This window comes from Macrosteles quadrilineatus, unplaced genomic scaffold (genome assembly GCF_028750875.1).
Source record: "Macrosteles quadrilineatus isolate MER2022 unplaced genomic scaffold, UCM_ALF_1.0 Scaffold_6__1_contigs__length_79288215, whole genome shotgun sequence".
NCBI lineage: Eukaryota > Metazoa > Arthropoda > Insecta > Hemiptera > Cicadellidae > Macrosteles > Macrosteles quadrilineatus.
In genome coordinates this window covers 52,915,542-52,940,120 of record NW_026542599.1, presented here as the reverse complement: position 1 = coordinate 52,940,120, position 24,579 = coordinate 52,915,542, and the positions used below count along the sequence as shown (strand labels likewise).

General features: G+C 35.3%; 1 protein-coding gene across 1 annotated transcript in view; it reads left to right on the top strand.

Annotated features, from left to right (window-relative positions):
- Positions 1–4,435: 4,435 nt before the first annotated feature.
- Positions 4,436–24,579, top strand: part of LOC128996265 (guanine nucleotide-binding protein G(o) subunit alpha) — a 75,737-nt gene continuing 55,593 nt past the window's right edge. The window contains exons 1-2 of the mRNA XM_054421462.1: positions 4,436–4,822; positions 18,487–18,529. Of these exons, the coding sequence (XP_054277437.1) occupies positions 4,705–4,822; positions 18,487–18,529 (161 nt within the window). The 5' untranslated portion in view covers positions 4,436–4,704. The remainder of the gene's footprint in view (positions 4,823–18,486; positions 18,530–24,579) is intronic.

Below are 24,579 nucleotides of genomic sequence, written 5' to 3'. Positions count from 1 at the left end.
TTGTGTACCACAGCTTTTTTTTGCTAGCTGGATCAAATTAGCTGTTGTCATAAATGAAAAAAAAATAATAGTGCTGCAACCTGTAGGTAAACCTTAAAACCTGTTAATGCTATTTAATATCTTAGAACTAACTTGCGCAGTTGAAAAGCTGACAAAATTCTTTAATTTCTTTATTTATGGATATACGGGGGTATTATGGAATTGTAATTGATGTAAAATGAAGACTTTGTGGTAATACATGAATAACTCTAAGCTATAGGGTATAAGATACTAAATAAATCAATCCCTCCGGTCCCAAATAGTAGCGCCGGTCGCTTAAAAATTTGACTGGTGATACTGCAACCAGCGCTACTATTCGTATTTGCTAGCAGCTATACCCGTGCCTTGCAACGGGGTCAGTATGCAAAAGAGTTAATGCTGGTTCTTTGAAAATGCTAATTGGTTTCACTCCCTACCATTTATTTTAGAAACGAAATTGAACTGTATTACTTAACTTGATAATAGTAATAGTACTTTTTTGTTTACTCATACTGTGAATACTTATTTAGGCTACCTAAGATAAAAAACCAATGATATTTAACGTAACTGTAACGTTCAGGCCACATAGCTGGATTGGTGAAATCAAATACTTCAGGAGCACTTAGTGTTGCCTGTAGACCTATCACTATTGGTGCGGGCTTAGATTGGGCACTAATAATTTTCATAGATTTATCAGAGCCTATTTGAAACTTACTTCTATGTCATGGACCAACTGCCTCATCTCCAGAATCTTCACTTGTAAACTCGTCCTATTCCTTTTGACTTTCGAGCAGTATTCTTGTTAGATCTTGGCATGTTTTATTTGTTTATTTTACAGCCTGACACTATGTAAGATAATATAAAATACTAATGAATGTTGCAAGTAAAGAATGTGATTTATTATTATTCAACAAGAGTCATCATCACACACAACAACACTCTAAATTATAACACCCCCGCTACAGCAAACCTGCTGACTAAGCGAATTTCCACCTGCCTGGATTTATTTTCAATTAATCTATTATATTAACATGTATGTTTAACGAGTACTTAGGTTTGCTGCTACAGGGGAAATAATAAAGTGTGTTTTTTTATTAAAATATAAATAGCTTAGTATAAAATAAATAAATCTGCCAAGTTTGATCAAAATATTTACATAAACAAGCCAACTACAACATTTTGCAATATTCTCCATAAAAATAATATGGAAATTTTAAATTAACAATTTTTTTAATATTCTCCTTAACTAATCCCTGTACAAACACTTTGATATGCTAAATTATTGTTTTTTAAGCTCCTTAAAAAGGTCTGGAGAAAAATTGATAAATTTTGTGTATTAAGGGTAATAAAATGAGAAAAACCCATTTTTACCTCATAAAACCCCCTGTTATACCCCGTTCTCATGGTCCGATCATGCTGGTTCACAAACTCATTCAACTTTATCCTGCCTTACACCTTCAAACCAAATAATTGTAGAAAAATTACTTATAAGTTATCGTCTGGATGGACACACACATATATATATATATATATACAGTTGAACCTCTATAAGACGAATTTCAAGGGGTACGGGAAAAATTCGTACTATAGAGGTATTCTTAATAAAGAGGGTCGTTTTATCGAGGTTTAATGCTGCTGTTATTCTTCTTATAGAGGTTTCTCCTCGCTCCAAGGTTTCTCCAAACAATGACTGAGGAAGGGGGAGGGATGGGTGGGGGTTTCATGTTGATACAAGCTTCTGTTTGTTTTGAAAACTACGTACTATGGAGGTTAAGCTTATGATAAATTCGTCTTATAGAGGTCACGTTCGTCTTGTAGAGGTTTTGTCCTAAGAATATTCGTTGTATAGAGGTTAATCAGTTCTAGCCCATGTCACAAACAAATTCGTCTAATGGAGGTTTTTAACTTAATTAGGTACTACGTTGTATAGAGGTGTTTTTAGCATTGACCAATATGAAAGTGTCAAGGGGATTAAAAAAAATTCGTCTTATCGAGGAATTCGTTTTATCGAGGTTCGTACAAACGAGGTTCAACTGTATATATATATATATATATAAATACAAATTTGAACGAATAGTGTTTTTGGCCTCTGGGTACATCAAAATGAAAAAGTAAATTGGTCCGGGGCCTAGGTCCTACCATGAGACCTACACTTCCCTAAAGGGAAATTCGCTAAAACACGTACATATGTTAAATGCAAAGGCAATATAGGCATATGAATGGCACTACAGTAAACATTCTAGCATCAGTTGGTGATGGAAATCTTCAAGGGTAGCACTGAAGTAGACATCCCATATCTATGTGGAACAGCTATCGCCAATCTTGTATATTAAAAAATTTGGTTTTTCTTTTCCGAGTTCGTTTGGCTCTTTTACATGACCGACTTTCATGATTGAGGTCTCAAATTAAGGTTATGCACCCACAGATCTGCCATCAAGCATCGGCATATATGTATCTATAATCCCACTTGGCTTATACGCAAACGAAATTTGCTCCCCATGTATTTCTTATGGGAGTTAAATTTGGTTTTTCTTTTCCGAGTTCGTTTAGCTCTTTTACCCGACTGATTTTCATGATTGAGGTCTCAAATTGAAGGTGTGCACCCTCAGATTTGCCATCAAGCATCGGCATATATGTATCTATAATCCCACTTGGCTTATACGCAAACGAAATTTGCTCCCCATGTATTTCTTATGGGAGTTAAATTCAGTTTTTCTTTTCCGAGTTCGTTTGGCTCTTCTACCCGACCGATTTTCATGATTGAGGTCTCAAATTGAAGGTATGCACCCACAGATTTGCCATCAAGCGTCAGTATATATTTATCTTTATCCCACTCGGCTTATACGCCAAACCAAATTTGCTCCCTGTCAAGTTTCGGCATATATTTACTTACTGTAATACTCAACCAAAAACGTAATTTGATTCATTTTCGATTTCATACTTCAATTTAAGATGTATTTCACAAATTATAATGATATAATCCTAAATATTTTGGTGTAAGAACCTTCAGTGAAATACCGGATTTCATTTATTAACTATTCAAATTGGACGAGTTTTCAAGAAAACGCATGGTTAGCAACCAACATAAAAATTATTTTTCATAAGGGTTTTCTATGATTAAAAATGAATAGCTCCAGTATTGTTAATGTTTTTTACGTGTTTTATACTCAAAATAATCAATAAATAATAGGCTTTAATTTGAGCTATCGATAGTTTAAACCAGTTAAGTTCAAAGATACTCTATTACTCAATCAAAAATAATAAATTAGATTATATTTATTTTAACGCTGCGGAGCAGCATGGGTCCTCTAGTATTTAATTTAAAAAGAACATGAGAATAAGATTATTTATTTTCCTTTTGACAAAAGTACATTGGAATCGTCAGTTAAGTAAAGCAGATGAAAGAGATCACAAACTCTACAAATTCAAATAGTTCAAATTCATAGTTATGTGAGCCTGTCACAGAATGCGCTAGGGTATACAATTTTATTTTGTACGTTATTTTATTGCTGTTGACCAAGTTGATGGGTCATAACAGTTGCTATAGCTAACCATAAGCTTTGACTATTAATACAACAACTTATTAGTCAATGTCATAAGTCATTCCATTAGTTTGACTTTGGTACGGTAATTTAGATCAGCGCAATCTGTCGGTGGCTCACATCAACTACGACGATTTTGATTAAAATACTGACAACAACTTTAACATGTGAACTGGGAACGAAATGTCTAGTGTATGTATTAATAATAGCATATGTTTTATCATCTATGATAATAGTCAAACTTTCAACGAAATGGGGAATACTGCACCAGCTGATTGGGCGTAGTATCTGCCAAATTATAGTGTTGCCAACATAATTTCAAGCTACACGTATTAAGTGCGTAATAAAAGCAGACTGTTTTGTGTTGTTTGATTGGAATACTGGAGTGTGGAAAAAATGAATACGACAAAAGTAGGTTTAAGTAAATGCAGCAATTAGCTACTTTGCGTGCTATAACCAGCCCACGTTATATCAGGTAACTGTTAACTGTATGACAACTATAATTGTAAGGCAAGCACAAAAATGCTACTTTCGACCAGAACACATGCATTAAAAACGGCTGTTTTTGCTGCAGTAGCCTATTAAGAAAATCACCCGCGTCCCGGCGTATGGAAACAAGTTTCTGCCACACCAAAGTTGTTCAAATATGATAATCAGATTGTTTTTCATGAAAAGCGCAAGATTATAAAATTTAAATCACTCCGAACTCCCGCCACATGGTCTGTCTACTTCGATGGTCTGTTCTGTTCACGTCAGCGATCTGTTGACAACAGTAGTAACCTCCAAGCTGTAGTTTTCCCAGTAGCAGACAGGTAGCGCTGACGTCGCAGCAGCAGACGCGCCGCGCCAGCCCGGTTTCATTTCGCAGTCGCACGTCAACAGGAGCGTTTGTCGTTTGTTCGCGTCGGCATCCGGCTTGGCTGGAAATGGGCAGTTCGAGCTGAGAATTGTTCGCATTCGCATTAGACAACTGTGTGATTTGTGTCGCGTGTGTGCAGTGATGTTATGTGTTTGTGATCGAGTGTGTTACCCGGAGGTTCGCGTTTCCCTATGATCGGCCCTTAGGCACTCGGCGGGCCCGAGTGTGGATTTAGTGTTGTTGTTCTAATCTTTCGACACGTTCGTAAAAGCAGCAGGCCGCAAGATGGGGTGCGCTATGTCGGCGGAGGAGCGGGCGGCGTTAGCCAGGAGTAAGCAGATTGAAAAGAATCTGAAAGAGGACGGTATACAGGCGGCCAAGGATATAAAATTACTTTTATTAGGTAGGCCTAGGCTCATGTCTGGTTTATTAAGCTTAAGTCTTGTTTAGCACATTAAGATCTCACAAACACAGTTATTGCTAAGAATATTATAAATATTAAATAGTCCACTCGACACGCGTTTGTGTAGGAAAATATTTACAGATGGATGTGCCGCTAGGGAGGTTTTGGATGGTAGGAGGTGGGTTGGGGTAGTTCGATACAGCTGGGCGGGGTCATGCGCGTGTATACTGCTACATTTATTACTCTCTAAAAAAATTCCTTAACAAATTCACTGCTACGTCATGGTAGACCACACATACAGAGGAGTGGGAGGGTTGGGAGAGAGTGTGTTAACATGAAAATTTGTAGTGTTGTCGTGGAAAACAAAAAGAAATAACAAAAATGTAACAAACAATGTAACTACTGATGAAATTTCCACTCACCCATGTCTTCTACCGCATCCTCGTGTGACGTACCATTCTGGTAACCATTGGTGTGGCCGTTCCTCTCTTCCGACGGTGAAGTTTCCATTTCTATGTCGTCGTTTGACTCCTCCTCTGTTTTTATTTTGATGCCATTCTGTTCACCTTCTGTGCTTCCGTTGACACTCCCTATTGAGTTTTGTAAATTAATTTCTTCTACACTGTCCTTAACACGATTACTGAAACAAAAACAAGCCCCAATAATTATTCAATCTACAAGAGCCATGTTTTAAATGACTCCAACTGCCCTTTCTCAAGATCGAACCGGTAACCTTTTGATTGCTAGGCGAGTACACACAGTCCCTTCACTTTATATCTATGAATCAGTTTGCTATATAAAATCACAGAACATTAAACCAACTTTTACAAATCACACTTACAACACACGAACAAAGGGCACACATGCAGTCCAACACAAACTCACAAAATTTGAACACAAACCAGATTACATGGGAATGAAATTGTACCAGGCCCTACCGAAAAAATTACTTGAAATTCAGAGCTTAACAAAATTCAAATCAGAATTAAAAAAATATCTAGTAGAGTTAAGTTTAGAAGACATAGACAGTTACCTAGACGGTGTACAAAATGCAAAATTTCTCTTTATAAGTTAGGTATTATTTATTCATTATACTACACAAAGTTGTTAGTTTATGTTTTATACATATTGCAAGTAATAGGTCTGTTTATTACTAATGTAGGAATTTTTTTATTTTATTGACGAAATAACTCAGAAACTAATGAAAAATTGATAACATGTGTCAAAAAACCTTATTTTTTGTGGCATTTTTGTTTTCATTTGCCTTCAACAATAATGTAACGAACAAAATTGCTCTATGGCATAAGTTATCAGGCATTCTTCAAAATAGTTTACCACACATCGGGTGGATCAAATTCAAATAAGTTACATCACAAATTTTCGATTGTCGGTTTTTACACATGTTGATTCAAAGTGACCCCAACCCTAAAAAGATATTTTTAGTTTGAAGGAATTTATTTATAGGCCTACCTATAGGCTACTACCATAATCCCATGAAGTTTTTTTTTCTACTTTTGATCACGTCATTTTCCATATCCATTAAAAATTTTAATAGAAAGGTAATTGGCTGTAAAATTAAATGTAGGCCTATATAAAAATATTGCCACCAGTGCCACCTCAACAAACAAACCTCCAGACTAAACGATTTGCATTTGTTGATTGGACAAATATATTTTCTAAAATATTCTCTTAGGCCTAATCATGTCAGATATAAGTTGTTTTATTTCCCAATAACGTAATATAAGTTTAAATGTTATTTGTTATTGCCTACCTTATTTAGCTACGTAAATCAAATCTGTAAAATAGCAGTAGGCCCTATTTTACACAGACCTACAGTGGTCGTTTCAAATTTGCGGCTTAAATGAGACTTTCTCTGTAGGTTTGATCAGTCGTGGTCATCACCTGATTTTTTTTTGTTCTGTGTTTAGGTCGTGGCTTGATTTTAATGCTAGGATTCTTTGTTTTGTTTACATTTACGTTGTTATTTTGTAACCATCATGGCAACCCAAGGCCAATTTAGTACAACAACTTTGAGTTACTTTTAAATTAGGCTATATAGGCATTAGGAAACCTATCAAAAATTGAAATTGGTTCTGTCTAACCCTTCCGAATATTTGACAAAACAACCTTGGTAAGTTTGGCTAAAATGTGTTCAGCCGACATTGAGTTAGTGTTAAAGTGTGCATTGAAGTCAATCCCAAAGAGCTTCGCTTCGCTCCTCTCAATTGAGGTGATTTCAAATTTAATGTCAGTTGGAACTTTTATGGCTTTCTAAGATATTAAATATAGATACCTAACCATTTTAGTGGTGAAGGGAACTATTTCATATAGAAGATCTAAAGAACAGCATATTAAGTACGCCTATTTATTATTACCGGTATCTTTTACATACGTTACTCCCCCTGCGTTGCAAACCCCGGATAACAGGTATACCAGCTCTTAACTTATAACATTAAAATGATTCTATTTAATTTATGTACGTAGGTAAATCAAACAGTTACTTAAGGAGAATGTTTTAGAGTGAAAAGAGTAACAACTACTAGAGCACACTTTATGGAGGTTCGCGCAACACCAATCAAGATGGCACAAAGACAGCCAATTTTTGCGACAAATGGACGGATCCGCCTGTTGAACTTAAGTTAACGCTGCGCTGAATTGTATCATAAGTTTCAATCACAGGCTACTTTTTAGTAGGTACAGTAGCCTACTTATTATGTAGGAGAACGGACTACAGATAACATTTAAATACTTTGGCTGTCACCTACTGTTACAAATTCCCAAAGTTTACGTATTTATTATGCAGCATACTCACATATAGGCCTATACAGCATGATATGCGATGTACACTATACCATATTGATACTACGTAGGCTACTACAATTCAGTACACAGTGTGAACGAGTAGTGTCTATTCAACTACGCTGTAGAACTGTAGGTTCAGGATGGTAGCATAGACCGTAAACATACAGTACTTCTGTAGCACAAAAAGGTTTAAGCCCAGTTAACAGTAAGTTAACTATTTCATCTCTATCTCTAAATATATCCGGTATCTAACACCACAGATCAAAGAAGTACCTAAAATCAAGACACTGCTTTTACAATAAAGTGGTGCAAACAATATGTGATACACAATATTTTACTTAGCCTAAGTGATTCTAAGCAATTTCAAACATTTGTGCCACATGCACATGATGAGTAGTGTTCAGATTTTACCTCAGCCTAAATTTCTCTGTTAAAAATGTGCATGTCATATCGTGTTGTTTTTACACTGCAATCTTTGCTCAGGCAGAAAAGTTAACCTTTGCCCTTTTGTAGCAGTTTCCATAAAATCTTCCCCTCCTCTTGTTTACTGCTAACCTCTAAAAGCGAATAGGACACACTATGACCTTTGACCCCCTTAAGTTTACATTCAACATAAGTTTTAAACCAGATGAAGTACTAGGCATGATGGTCATAATACACACTATCAATTCGTTAAACACAACATTTCAATTGTGACAATAGTTTCATGTTTTATTATTAGTCTCTGTAACTAATTGATGGTAATTAATCTATAACAATATTTAGTAAGATTCTGATGCTATTAGTTTATATTTTCATTAAAAATACTAACAACGTTTCCCTAAATACTTTAAAAATAAGCAAAGTGTTATGTTAAAATAGTGTTCCAAAACTTATTCCAATCAATGAGTAATGACAAGACAACTTTTCCATAATTTTTATTCGTAAGTTGAAAAGGCATTACATAAGATGCCAAGTCCTCAGAACGCTTTAAAAAATAGTAACCTTTTATGAAGGTCATAAAACCTGTTGTTACCTCAATTTCAGCGATTCAATTTTGAGAGCCAGTCAACAGAACTTTTTATATGTTTCCACAAAATGTATCATCTAGGTTTATGTTATAACCGACTCTACTGTAGTAAAAACCAGCTGTGGCTCCAGTATTATACTATACTAGCAGAGTACCCGTCCTTCGTACAGGGTTGAATAATAAGTATAAAATGCTTATTGCAGTTATACTCAAGCTTTGCGTTTGCAATAAGGGAGGACACAGTTTGATAAAATTTGCTTTTTTAAATTTACAGTATTCTATAGTATTACACATCTACCATAGCCATAATGTTCTACCACTGCACCTAAACAACAGAGAAAAATAAATTATCAACAATTCGCAAAATATCACAAATTATTTATGAAATGAAAAACATAAACATAACTGTAAACAATCCTACTTTGACAGTTCTCATTGCGAATCAGTTTTTTGTTGCTGTTATCATAAATGCAAAAAAAATATAGTGCTGCACCCTGTTGGTAAATCTTATAGCTTTTTAATGCTTTTCCATATCATAGAACCAACTTTTTTAGTCGAAACAGCCGACTAAATTCTTTAATTCCCTTTAAATATGAATACTCATAAGGTTAACATGGGGAATTACAGAGCCACTGGGGCGGAGACCGAAAAGGATTTTTTAGATAAGAATATGCCCATGTTAATCGGGAATGTGAGCTATCATCATGCCAAATTTCAGCCCAATCCGTCCAGTGGTTCATGCGTGATTGAACTTCAAACACACAAACTTTCACATTTATAATATTAGTAAGATATTGAATCATTGACTGAGATGAATGATAAACGATAACCATAGATTAAACTATTGCTAATCTTGAGATGATAGATTTTTACGAAGTATATGTTTAATCATATCTACCGTTCAACTGTAACAGACAAGACCATATACAGTGTTGTACAGTGAGCAGTTTCCTATTCTGGCTTTAGATAAAGAATCTTCATCACAATGGTGATTCATTTCCTGTTGCTTCACGCTTGAACGGTTGGAGAGAATCATCGGGAAAGAATCGCGCAGTCACAGTGACCTAGAGCGACCGATATGGAAAATACAATATAAGTTCTGTAGGAAGAATCCATTGGCTACCGGTACATATCTATTCGTATAACCATAACTCCTTTTATCTATGGTACCTAACTGGTTAATGCGAGAACTTAAAAGATAGGTCAGTCATAGCCGGGGCTATAGAATACAGTATTCTATAGCCCCGAGTCATAACCACCGTTGGCTATGATGGGATGGGTCTACACTACCGTGGAAGTAACTTAAAGGTCTCCACAACTATCTCGTTTTACCTGGCCAATTTCAAATCTCCATTATACGATGCATTTTTCCTGTAATTTTTGACAGTTTACCTTGGATTAAAATTATCGACGCCAGATTAAATATTGCGCTCCACTTCCCAAGCCAGAACCCCATAAGCATGTTAGTAAATAAATTAAGTATAGAGATGTATAACCCCAGAACCGTAGGATAACCCATACGGACCCCTTAAGGGGGGAGTTTATGAAAAAACATTAAATATCTGTAATTATTAGCCAAGATTTTTTACGTTTTACAAGGGTTTACTACATCACGTAGTACATCATGTAGATCATGTACGGATTAAAATCCATAAAAGATAATTGCCAACTTTTCTTTCTAAGTATTTCTTGTATTTGTATTTCTTGTTTGAAATATGCTCTATGATCTGTAGGATGGGTTTTGTTTGAATACAACAATTAGTCCTATAACATTTTTAATGTTTTAACTAAAAATAACTAAAAAAATCATCGCTCTATCTTTTCTAGAAGCGGATGTGTTATATCTAGGGTAAAAATTACAACTTTCGAGAATCCACATAATCAGCTGTATCTTTGTTTGTAAGCAGCTGTGGCCCTACTCCAAAATAAATAAACAACCAAAACGATACCAATGTAGGCCTACAATTAAATATAGTTTTTTTCTATATGAATTGAATTATCTAGGTTATAGCATGTTATAGGTAGGTACATAAAATGTCTATTTTGTATAATAACTAGGTTTTAATAAAATTGTATTACTAAAATACTCAAAACAAAACTACCAAAGGTTGAACAAATTGCCACACATTATTAACTTTATCAAACCTTTTTTTCAAGGCAAATAAAAATCTTACGGTCTTATATTTTATGTTTTTTGGATACAGAATTTAATGGAGAAAGAAATATGTCAAAATAGCATCAGCATTTTTCATGAAATCCCCCCGCCACCATTTTGTCATAATAAATAAATTGAAGATAATTTACATCAGTCCGCCCGGTAGTATATTGTTGTTTACTTATTTGATTCTTATTTTTAAACGAGCTTAAAAACCATATAGACCATGAGCCACCAATATGAAACCCTCCCCCCCCCGTGGGAATTTATGACTTTTACTTTTTTTTGTTGGTATTATCTACCAGATTAAGCATTCAGTTGTTTGCCTCTTTTAAATGACAGCGTATTCCGGAAAATAAAGAAAAACTGTTAAATTTTAAAACTGTTTTATTTAAATTACATAAGGGTAGCCTGCGTTAATTACTGGTGAAATATTTTTTTTGGACTTCTTCAGTATGTATTCAAAGGCTTCAAATAAATATAAGAAAATAAGAAAATACCCCCGCTGCAGCAAACCTGCAGGCAATGCGGATTTCAAATTGGCCTGAATTGATTTTCAATTAAATCTATTTAAATAACAGTAGATTTAACGAGTACCTCTAGAAAAGAGATTTTAAGAGATTCTATTTAAATTAAATAAATTTTATTGAGCAATTTTGACTTAAATTTTACTTGAATGTTACTCTTAGCAACCCTGTTTGTAGGGGGGGGGGGGGAGGGTGGGGTGAATTTCAAAATATCACAAAAAATCAAATATCATCAAAATATAACGTGTATTGAAGCTTGTTTGAATTTATGCATATTTGTGCTGAGACCATTCATTATTTAGCAGGTTAACCCGTTGTTCCTTATTTTTACCATTAGCTAGGATTTTTTTCCAATCCCGTGGGATCTTGATTTTGGACCTCTCATTAAAAACGTTTCTCCAAATCCCCTTCTCCCTTTCAATGTTTTTAATAGATACATCCAAATAGGTATCCGTAATAAAGTATATCCTGCTGAATTTCGGAAAAAGGCTGAAGGCAATCTGTGCTAGTTCACCAGAGGTTTCTGGAATATTAGTAAGAACCTAAAAGTAAGCCATACCGTCAATTACATACATACATTCTTCAATCCTGGAAGGTTCGTCTACTATATACCCTTGTTCTCCAAAGCATGGAGCAGTTTGGCCTTTTCTGTTTTTGTTGGGCATCCATCGGTAGTGGCTAATGCCCATGGTCCTGGATCTAATGGGTATGTCATCAGCTTCTCAAGGTTAATATCACGTTCCTTGGACAGCAGTAAAACTCCAGAAACATATTCTTTTAGCTCATATCTCAACTAATCTGCTTGCATGCAGCTTTCCCTAGATTATCTACATTGAGTAAATTGTCTTCCACCGATTCGGGTACAGGTCTTCCAGCTGATAAACAGACCATCTAGGAATTCTGATCACGGTTTTCAACTTCAAGCAGAATAATGCATTGTTCAAAAGCATCAAGTACAGTACTTGCAAAATACTTTGCTCACTTCGTTTCATTTCATTTGCTTGCATGTCACTGTGAGAACAATCTGATGACTTCACGATACTTGCATTTTCAAATTCTAACTAGCTGTGGGCCCGTCCTACCCACAGGAATCAACTAATCAAATCAAATCAAACTAAAAAAATCTATACTAAAAAGACCCATGCTGCACTGCAGCGTTAAAATAAATATCATATCCGAGAAATAATCAAATTTATGATTTTTGATTATGTAATTCAGTATCTTAAACTTAACTGATTCAAACGATCAATAGCTCAAATTAAAGCCTATAATTGACTGATTATTTTGAGTCTAAAACATATAAAAACGTAGACAATACTGGAGCTATTGATATTCAACCATAGAAAACCCTAATTTTTTATGTTGGATGTTCACCTTGCGTTTGCTTGAAACCCGTCCAATTTGAATAGGCCTAACTAATATCTTAAATGCAAGCCGGTATTTCACTGAGGGTTCTTAGACCAAAATATATAGGGTACAATTATAAATGGTAAAATACCGTACAATTTAAATTGAAATACGAATTGAAAAATATATTAAATCTATGTTTTTTGGTCGAGTAATAAAGTAGATAAATATACGATGATGCTTGATGTGAAATATATGTGTGCATACTACCAATTTAAGACCTCAATCATGAAGATCGGACGTGTAGAAGAGCCAAAGAAATTTGGAAAAGAAAAAAAACAAATTTAACTCCCTTTAGATATAGATGGGGGGCAAATTTCATTTACGTATAATCCGAGTGGGACTGTCGATAAATATATACTGATGCTTGATGTGCAATCTGTACGTTAATACCTTCAATTTGAGACCTGAATCGTAAAAATCGGTGGGGTAAAAGAGCCAAACGAAATCGGAAAAGAAAAACAAAATTTTTTTATGTATATATATTCTAACTATCATGATATTTTCGTGTTTACTGGAACATGCTGTAATTCACAAGTGGCAAACACCTAAAATCTTACTTGCCAATACGAGCACAAAAATGTATATTCCAAAAATTCCCACCAGGGGGGGAGGGGGGGTATAGACCAGCCTCCGCTCTAATATTGCATACACATATGTTATCTATATTCGTTAAATATTGCTTGTCCTCTGGTTAACGGTAAAATCCACTTAAAAACAAAAGAAACACATTTATTCTACATTCGTGTACCGGTACTGTATGTTGCATGAAACAAAAACTACAGTAGGTATACTGTAGTAAGTGTTTTCACATGCACCATTACAGCCAACGGCTCTAAATATCATTGTGAAAACTACTCATGAGGACAATAATTTTCGTAAAACATAATATAACATCAAAATACTCGTATTATAGCATAATCGGACATCATTTAAACGCAACAAAACAAGGTTTTGATTTTACAATGGAACCAAAACTCGAATAGTGATTAATCTATATTAAGGAACGCGGCAGCGTTCCGCCCCGCCAAGTCCCCCAGCGGTACACAGCTGCTGCAGTGTATATATACATGACGTGACAAAGTGGCTTTTTTACTCGTCTATAGCTCTGAAGAAACAAAAGCTATTAAAATAATTGTTCATCCACTGGATAGGGGCAATCATTCTTGGCAAAATAAAAAAAAGAATTTAAAAAAAGGTTGTGTTTGAGCCAAGAAAAACTAGTTTGAAAATTCACAAATTTTCCGTGTTCTCCTTCTTCTCCTTAAATGTTGACGGACCTACAGCCCAAACCACTGGCTCAATTTTAATGTTTTTTATGTTGTTTGAAAGCCCTTAGCGTGTAGATGTGCCTTTTGAGGGTCACAAGTCGGTGCGTTGACCCATAAACCCTTGGCAAGCCCTCAAAGTACGATTTTGGCCCATTTAAATAACATGGGATTAAAATCAAAACAAAAGAAGGATCAGCTGCGATTAAATCTCAATTAATTTAAAATGTTAGAGAAATTCATAGGATCAGCTGAAAAATTATTTTAAAACTTTTATAAAGTATTTTTTTCAGGTATACCGAATGATTTGAGCTACTTACTATATAAAATTACTTAGAACAGTGATATTCCCCGATACTTTCCATTGAAAAATGCAGTGTACCAATGGTACACTGGTACAGCAGCTCGTCATTTTTAACAGTTTAATACTACTTATCAAAACATATGAAACCTAGGAACTTGAAACTTAGTACTAGTACTAAGGTTAGTTTTAACATTGTTTCTTCATAATATTGCCAAAATTTATTTAACTAAATAAGGTTAGTTTTATGTTTTGATACACTAAAACAAATAAAACAATCGGGAAAATCCGTCTACGTATGTTAAACAAGCAAAAAAGTGAATGTAAAAAGTGATATGTAAATTTAGGATAAAAATGAGTTTTTCAATATTTGTTTTGCCTTATGCTATTTCTAACAAACCTAATCTGTTTGATTACATTTTTACTTCTCTAATAAGGGCTCAATTTACACTAATCTTTAGATATACGGATTTAATTATCGGAACACTTATGTAACACCAATGCATTTTATGTGTAGTTGTGCCCTGGTCTATATATAAGAGAAAAGAGGATTTTTATTTTAACTGTTAATTTTCTACAAAAATAAATAGAATCTAACAAAAAACCACTAAGTGGTAACACTTCCCCCGCCAAGTCAGCAACCCAAAAAAGACAATAAATCACCACTTTTCCGCCAAGTAAAACAATGTAATGTATGTAAGTTTGGCCACTTGGCGGCAGACTTTTGCTTGATCACTTTAAAAAATACCATAAAATTAGTTTCATTGAGCAAGTATCTCTCCCAATAGTACATTGCTAGATGAGAGCTTATTTTACAAAATTTGACCTTATTTGTGTCACATTTCATAAAATCATAATAGTGATGGTTTTATATTTACTGATTACCTCGAAATTATTATACTTAGTTGGACTAATTAATTAGAGAAGTTGATTTGTGAAATTATCCACCAACGTACCGTAACTTTAATGAAAAAAAAAACAAGCAAAAGTCTGCCGCCAAGTTGCCAAACTTACATACATTACATTGTTTTACTTGGCGGAAAAGTGGTGATTTATTGTCTTTTTTGGGTTGCTGACTTGGCGGGGGAAGTGTTACCACTTAGTGGTTTTTTGTTAGATAATTAATACGCTACATGAAACTTTGTCGGTTGAACTCCTCCGCCATTTCTTAACCGATTTTATCCATTGAGGTCTCATTGGAAAGAGCGTGTTGCGTAGATTTGCAAACTGGCCTTACATTTTTTTAAGTACCTTGGGCTCTGCCCCAGTGGCTTTTAAAGTTTCCATGTTATCCTTATGGAGAACATAATTGTTTACATTTTGATCAGCTGTATAATTTGATTGCTGTTATTTATTGTTCAATTCAATGAAACGCATTGAGTACATTTATTTACTATTTGAGTTTGTGTAAACAAAACCATAGATAAAACATACTAAACCCCCCAGACGGATCGTGTTAGCAGGATTGTAACTTAAATGTGTGCATTTATCGTTGTTTTATGTAGTTATAATTTGTTAATTTGTTGTTTTTTTTCTTTTAAATGCCTCTAACGCGACGACAACGAAACAAGGCAGGAGGCGGTGCAGGAGGTGTAATCGTGCAGCAGCTACAGAACAGACGAATATAAACGAATAATAATGAAGATAAACATGGTCTGAGTTACACACCGGTAATCTTTGAATTGACTCTTTTAAATTAATTGTAAATATGACTGTTATTCGTTTTGAAATAACTCCTGTAATACTTTGCAATTGCTCGAATTCGAGCAACATGTACACTAGTATAAATTAATATAGGAGCATCTTTATAAAATGTTAAAAGATGTCAAGTGAGTAGTTTCTTTATTTAATGTACTTGATAGAGCGTTAGACGTATACTACTTTATGGTAGAGAGATTATGAAAATAAACGTTGTAAAATTACGATTACAATAATGAAGGCCTTGAGTACAAAGACGCTTAAGTTTTTGTTGACTTCGTCATGGTCTGGCCAAGCTTGGCAACTGATTGTTGGCAGCTGTCGACGTCTACATTGTTGGGGACTTTTCACTTTTTAACAAACGTTTTGATGAACAAAAGCTTGCCGTGTTTACAAGGCCAATAGAGCAGGCAGGTTACGGGGCAGGCTACCTGCCTATAATGTTTTTTTTCGGTTTCCGTACCTGAGGCAAAGATAGTAACTAGCCCGCCAATTTGCATCGTGTAAACTCGGTTTTTACAATATTCTCTTATATAGATGATGTAGGTACCGTACCGCCTTTATTTTATTAATTGGAGACTGGTTTATGTTAGGTTTTTGTGTAGACGACTAACAGTTGTTTGTCATCTAACATAATTTAAAATTAGTTTACTACTCGGTACCTAAATACAACGTTTTGTACTGCCTTGAAACTGATGTATATTTTTTCACAAAAATATGAGACAAAATGCACTCGAAATAATAGGCTACATTTAATTTGGATTGCGTAAAAATACACCCGTATTGAGCATATAAACAATTATAAACATCTTTTACCTATGACCGTTCTTAAAAGTAGCCGTTTCAGTTCAGCTCATAGAATTGAAAAGTTTCTCATAACAGCATAGTTTTACCATAGTCAACACCGGACATGAACTAGACACGAAAAACGAGCTTTAAAATTTACAATGGGATGGGAGGTCTACTTGTGTTTGTTAGTCTATTGTTTTACATAACAACACGGGTAACGCACCAATGAAGTCCAATGATTGAGAGAGAAGAAGTAAAATTGTAAAAAACTTCAACCATTCAGCCGTTCAGGCCAATTTAATTGTTGAGTGGTGTAATTAGTGTTTGGTACAGTATTTCGTTGCATCACTGTCAGTGGCAATACGTGAGAAGTTATGAGTAGTGGTTTTTAGTAATTAAAATACTGTCGTAGGTAAAGTAGTGCACGCAACTCGCGTAAATAGTGTTAACGACACTCGTTGAATTTTTTAATGTTTCTATTAGTGTCGTTAGCACTATTACGCAATCGTTGCGTAAACTCCTAAAATAATGCACTGTTAACTCTATCACAGTGAATTAGGATATCTTACTTCTCTGGGACTCTAACATCGGATGGAAACATTTTAAATAACTCTTGCTGAAGAATATGCTAGGTTAAATTAAACAGAAATGCTAAACTCAGTACCTATCTCAGAAGAGTATTGAAATTAATTGTTTGTCTTATCGAGTAGAACCGACGAAAGTTAAATGGTCGTGAGCAGTCACGCAACTATCGTGAGATTGCAGGCGAGGTATTCACATCAACAAGTGGCCTGTGGTTAAACACACACACTACCACTGAATCATTGACTTGAGTGCAATATACACATCTCTTCGTAATGTACAATTTAAAGCCTGGTTCAATTTGTGTATCATTTGCCTTTTGACTATTACAAGAAGTTGACTTGTAGAGTCAGCTGTCGTCTGTTTATGATAATCATATGATGTCAATAATTAGTGTTTATGTAGGTAAAACATTTACTTTCTGACATTAGAATCTTTAAATTTGAATAGTGCTAGAAGACTTCTCGTCCTGTTGGAAGAGATGGAGTTGTTATCTGTGTTTCATGATAGTAACAATTAACAACGTTTAGCGCTGTAAATTAAAAGTGTTTTCTCTTACTTCGGGGTGGACCTGCATTTTACGTTTTAGGCTTTATCGTCAAAAGACCAGACCTTAAGATTTTACTGCGTGTTTTAATCGCTTAAACTAGTTTTGAAATCAGTCTTTTAAGCAAGAAAGAAATTAGAATTTAAAAAATCCTCACACTTAAAAAAATGACACTGATGGAACTAAACTTGACGAAGTCTTTAGCTGACTCTTAAGAACGATAGTAAAAAAGGTAGTATAATCTTCAATTATGTTTCCATCAGCGAATTTCGCTAGGTATACGCAATAAGCTATTACGCAGACGGCATGGAAGGACCTAGCCCTGGGGCCTATTTACTTTTCATTTTGATGTCTCCAGAGGCCAAAACACTATCCGTTCAAATGTTTACGTATGTATATCAGTAGTCTAAGATAGACTGCTAACATAAATTAAACCTAAAGTTATTGAAATGGATTTAATTAAAAATCAAATCAGGCGAATGGAAATTCGCATAGTCTGCAAGTTTGCTGCGTCGGGGGCATTTATTTGTATTTGAATTTTATAGAATAAGTTACAAATAATCATGTATTTTTTTTCAGGAGCCGGAGAATCCGGGAAAAGCACAATAGTTAAACAAATGAAGTAAGTAGCATCCAATCAATTGATTAGAAATATAAACACACTCTACCAAAACAAACCAAATTCAGCAAACTAAGCTATTGAACGAATGAATGAATTAGGTGCTGTATTTTATAGTCATTCCTCTCATAACAAAAGCATGCACTTATTTAAACAATGGTCTACGACCGTCTGTTTTGTTGGCACACCGAATGTTAAAACATAAAACACATTACTGAAAATAAAACTATAAACAAAATAAACTTAATTTCCATTTTATACACATAAAATACCCAACTACATCCATTTTATACAAAATGAAAAAAAAAAAAACTAAACTGTTGTTTCACGTAGAGAAATGTTTCATAAACGTGTATGGTTTACAACGATCACTTAACAAATGTCTTGTGTCATTGCTGATCGTTAATTTTAATTTTGATATATTGCAACCAATTTTCTACTGTATTGGATATTTTTCAGTGAATCTTAAAATAATAATTCTTTGAAAGGGGCATTTATGGTGCAAGTAATTTTACAGTGAGGTAATCAGTTAAATTGAGACAAATTTTAATACTAACCTTGATACTACCGCAAATAATGCCAATAGCGTCGAAGAAACTCAAGACATATTCTACAATTAAATTTACAGCATTGAATGTAGAACATGCTGTATCTCAAAGGCCACTATCTTAAGTAGACCTGTAGTTGGGTGATACAGCTGTCCATAAAGAGCCAAAACCATGTGGCTCGCTGCACATGTGCCCCAGATGCCTCGTAAATTGGTTTTTTATTCATCGATAAGTCGGTAGACATGGGTGTTCAGTGGGAGTTATTTTTGACACTGGTAAGGATGATGGCGAGGGAAATTATGTCTTGATCAGTTTTATTTGGGTTGTTTTGAAGAGTGCTGTTAGTTACTATTAGGTTAAGTAGTCATTGTTGATTGGGCTACAAATGGAGGATTTTGTTTGTCTTCATCACAGACTAGGGAACCTTAGGTTCCATTTGCTGTATAAGAGTTTAACGTATAATTTGTAAGAGGTTTACACTAAATTACTAACACACACCATTCTTTGCATTTTTCTGACTAATACCTTACTAATACATTGAAATTGGTAGCTCGGTTGATATGTTATGAGCGGGTTACTAGTAATTCCTGGTCGTTGTAGGCTATATAGCTGAGTAGTTGTGGTACTTACTTGGTAAAATACTACTTGGTACTTAACTCGCCAGATTAATTATGAGGAAATTTATAACTAACAGTTCGAAAATGGTAACCAGCTCTCAAATAATTTAACTGCTATATTAATAGTTAAATGATGGAAAATAGTTTAGGAATATGTAGACATGGATGATTTTCACAGCTTTAAGCCAAATGTCAAATTTGTGTTTGCTGAAACGAGGAGGTGTATCCAAAACATGCTAGTAACTACCAAACGGAGACACTGAGGTCCAAATAGTCAGCACACATTGAATAACCGAAGGCCTGAGCAGTAATGTGTTATAATAGGGTGATTCTCCTATCATCTCGGGGTGAGAATCAATTGAAAGAGGATTCTAAATTTTGTTTGAAACCACATTGGTTAGTTGCAAAATTTTGACAAACTTTTGACTAATCATAGAGATCTTTCAATTTTTTTCAACATAGAGTATGAAGTTTTGAGATTCAGAGAGGTAAAATTGTGTAATTAATTTAAAATTGTTGTTAAAATCTAAAAATGTCTGTAGAGGCTAATTTTACAACGATATATACCAAAGTGGTGTCAAACAAAACTGTAGAATCTCCTCTTTCTATTGATTTTCACCCTGTGATGATAGGTTGTATGGTTTTTCATTTATAAAGTTCCAAATGTGTAACAGTAATTTAGAATCACCCTGTATTTTATATAGACAAGATTAGTCACTCAGAGCCACCTGCCCTTACTCCGTATTACTAACGATATTGACCTTGTTGGGAAATCCGAAACAATTTTCCTGGTGACATTTCCTGCGGAACGATATTGCTTTCATGTCACACTTGTAACTTCATTTACTTCTAAACACAATTGACGTCGCGCCTCGTTCGTCTTATGAAATCGTCTTCTAATCAGAACGTTTGATGAGACAACATTTATTTTTTAGATAACTCAAATAAATGTAGGCCTAATTCAATTTATGTTTATTGCTCTCGTGTCACAAATATAATTGAATATTCCTTATCTCTCCGATGATAAAAGGGCATTATATCTTTAAACTAACGTAAATAGACGCATTTGAAAGGGCAATTTTTCCTTTTTGTTAGATTCTGCAATGATGCGGGATTTAATTAGTTTGAATGCCCAGGCCATTTCCATTTTTCATTCCAGCAAGCTTTCGATAATTCCTTGTTATCGCTCCAGAGTGATGTCACAATGTTTTGTCTGATCAGCTCACCTAGTTACCTTAAGAAAAAAAATGTTATGCCACTCTTCTAAACGCATTTCAATTTTACTTTCAACAGTATTGACGGGACAACACAGAATTTCGTTGAAAGTAAAACTGTCTAAGCCTCTCAAATCGGTTGTGTCATCTGAGACACGATATACTCCCTCCTTGTCACCTTGCTCATAACATGCTATTCTCATCGTCCCAGAGTCGTCACTTTATGATCGTCAGTGTTATCCTAACGATATCAAAATATGATGGTTATTGTCATCCCTGTGTCGTCAAAATATGATCGTCAGTGTAATCCTAGTGACGTCAAGACATTCTAGTGACGTCAAGACATTCTAGTGACGTCAAGATATGTTAGTGTCATCCTAGCGATGTCAAAATACGATGTTCAGTGTTATCCTAGCGACTTCAAAATATGATCGTCAGTGTCATCCTAGCGACGTCAAAATATGATTGTCAGTCTCATCCTAGCAATGTCATAATACGATGTTCAGTGTCATCTTAGCGACGTCAAAATGCGATCATGATTGTCATCCCAGTGACGTCAAAATATGATTGTCAGTCTCATCCTAGCAATGTCATAATACGATGTTCAGTGTCATCTTAGCGACGTCAAAATGCGATCATGATTGTCATCCCAGTGACGTCAAAATATGATTGTCAGTCTCATCCTAGCAATGTCATAATACGATGTTCAGTGTCATCTTAGCGACGTCAAAATGCGATCATGATTGTCATCCCAGTGACGTCAAAATATGATTGTCAGTCTCATCCTAGCAATGTCAAAATACGATGTTCAGTGTCATCTTAGCGACGTCAAAATGCGATCGTGATTGTCATCCCAGCGACGTCAAAATATGATCGATAGTAGCATCCCAGTGACGTCAAAATATGATCGTTTAGTGTCATCCTAGTGACGTCAAAATATGATCGTGATTGTCATCCCAGTGACGTCAAAATATGATCGTGATTGTCATCCCAGTGACGTCAAAATATGATCGATAGTAGCATCCCAGTGACGTCAAAATATGATCGTTTAGTGTCATCCTAGTGACGTCAAAATATGATCGTGATTGTCATCCCAGTGACGTCAAAATATGATCGATAGTAGCATCCTAGTCACGTTAAGATATGATTGTGTTTATATACACTTGAATAACATTAGGCTCACCTGAATGATGACAACAAAGATTGGATCTGTACAACTTTACATATCTAGATTTGATTTCGTATTATTGTCCTATAGCCAACGACATTACAATGTTTTACTCCAATCGGTTTAAAGCTGTCACTTTATTTTTCATCAATCACCTTAGTGTCATAACGACATTTATCTATTTCACCCTTAACGAATTTCAACTCTTGTCATTTAAGTCGTGTGTTCACTCTAACCACCCACATATTTACCCGGATGTCGTCCCAATGACGTCACATTGCTATGTCGCGTCGTCTACCGTGTTCACTCAACCGCCGCTATTTTCACCACCGCATTAGCTGTTACGTCACTACAAGTGTTAACATAACAAAGTTGATTTGTGTACCTCGAGAACGACGCTTGTTTACCATCTCTCTCGCTCTCTTACGCCAGTTATAGCACTAGCGGAACCACCGTTCCACGGGACCCGTTGCAAACCGATCCACTTAAGTTTGGTGTAAGTTTAAGTCGTTCTTAACTAGACTTAAGCTTCTTAGGCCACTTTTATGCACGACGTTTTCGGTCGGGCGAAATCGACGGGTGAAATCTTAGGTCCCTTTTATGCAGTTTTTCCGCCAAGGGGAATCCGCTGGTTTTTTACGATGTCCGTGGTGGGGGGTGCCAGTGCTGCCAACTTTGAACTTTTCATTTTGTCATCATCAGTCACACAAGAAAGACCATTGTTTGGAACTATTTATGTGTGGAGAAATATAGACCACGACTCAACGAGGGAGGAGCCTGGGCTGTATACCAGGTGAATCAAAGTCGTAGACTGGATGGAGCTTTCGCAAACTTATGGTGTGTTGCGAAATGATTGTATTAGTCCGAGGATTTAAACAAAAATGTAAACTTAATTATACTCACCATGTAAGTTTTTTTGCAATTATATCACTTTTTGGCTGTATTCTTGATCTATTACAATGATCATCTGTTAAGGTTAGGCGATTTCGATGCTGTGTATGACAGAGCACGGGGTAGGTTGGCAGCGCTGCATTCAGCCTGACGGAAAACGCCGTGGCATAAAAGGGTTCCATTGAATAATTGATCCCACGATTACTACAAACATTTTTCTAGGATACGTGATTGATCCTATGTAACGCCCCGACGGAACGCCGGAACTTGGCGGAGACTCCGTCGTGCATAAAAATGGTCCAGTTTGATCCCATGTTAAAAACAACTCCCCAACGGAACCACCAAGTATTCCATCCGACAGAAAACGTCGTGCATAAGCCTTAACAGGACTCAAGGTCTCATGAATTTCATTGACGGTTTTCTGATTAATTCACTAAACTCAATTCAATACCAACCAACCGTCAATCTTTGCAGCGCGTTCATTAATTTTTTGAAACTAAGAACTGTCTGATGGGCCGGATTCGTGCCCGAACCCTTTAACGTCTCAGTTTTTATGACTTTTGGATACATAGGCACCTAATCTCTATGCACCTGTTGTATCTCTTTAAAAAATAATTTGAATGGGCCACTCACAAAATATGCTACAGTATAAAATGCTAAAATGACGTTTTCTTCCTTTGTTTTTGTGAGATAGGCAGTTTATATGACAAATTATAGTATGGATACTATAAGCTGAGTTGTTTGTCTTGATTCAATAGGTGACATATTCGATGCCAGTAATTTAAATCGCTGAACTCTGTTGGTGGTTCAACTCCTTTACATCAACTCTAACATGGAAATGGTAGTCAACGTAGTGTTGTATATTGTTGATTTGTCTTGCGTGAAAGGTCGATGGTTAAAACACACTTATTGACTATTGCTTTTGACTACGTCAATTTATTTAATTCCATATTGCGTAATCCTATATAAAATAGGCAAGCATGTTTCTTGAACACCTTTTTTCTCAGCTAGTGTGCATTGCAGGGAAAATCTACACTTAATGCTAGAAAAATATTGTTTTGTAGATGTGCAGAACCCCTTTAAAATAAAAATAAGCTCAATAATAATAATAAAAAAATAATTTAACATTGTAAAAAAATTAACGGGCTTTACGGGTTGCCATCTGATGACGAAATAAAAACGAAATATAAACAGAAAATCAAAATAAATGGAAGAAATTCCAATCACATGTTTCATTTACAGCGTGGGGTGAAAATAAATAAGTCTGTACATTACATATTTTTGGTCGAGTCCTCGACCACTGGACGACCTCTAGTATTAATTATTGTTTGCATTTTATTGAGAGATTTCTGTGAAACAGAAAAAGCGTTGCATGAGAAACCTACGTGTCAGCTAAAATGTCTCACAGTCGAACCACCTGGAAATATCACACTAGCATGTAGTGAGTGATTTTCGAATTTAATTTGCTTGTAAGAACACTTTATAAATAGACTGTGAACTATTGCATCCTCTTGAGTTACAGTTTTATTGCTTTGACCTTGACCTTAAAATCAATCTGTGCTCGGTTATCTTGTCTTCTTCAATTAAGAGGACATTTCTTTAGGTATTCAGTCGT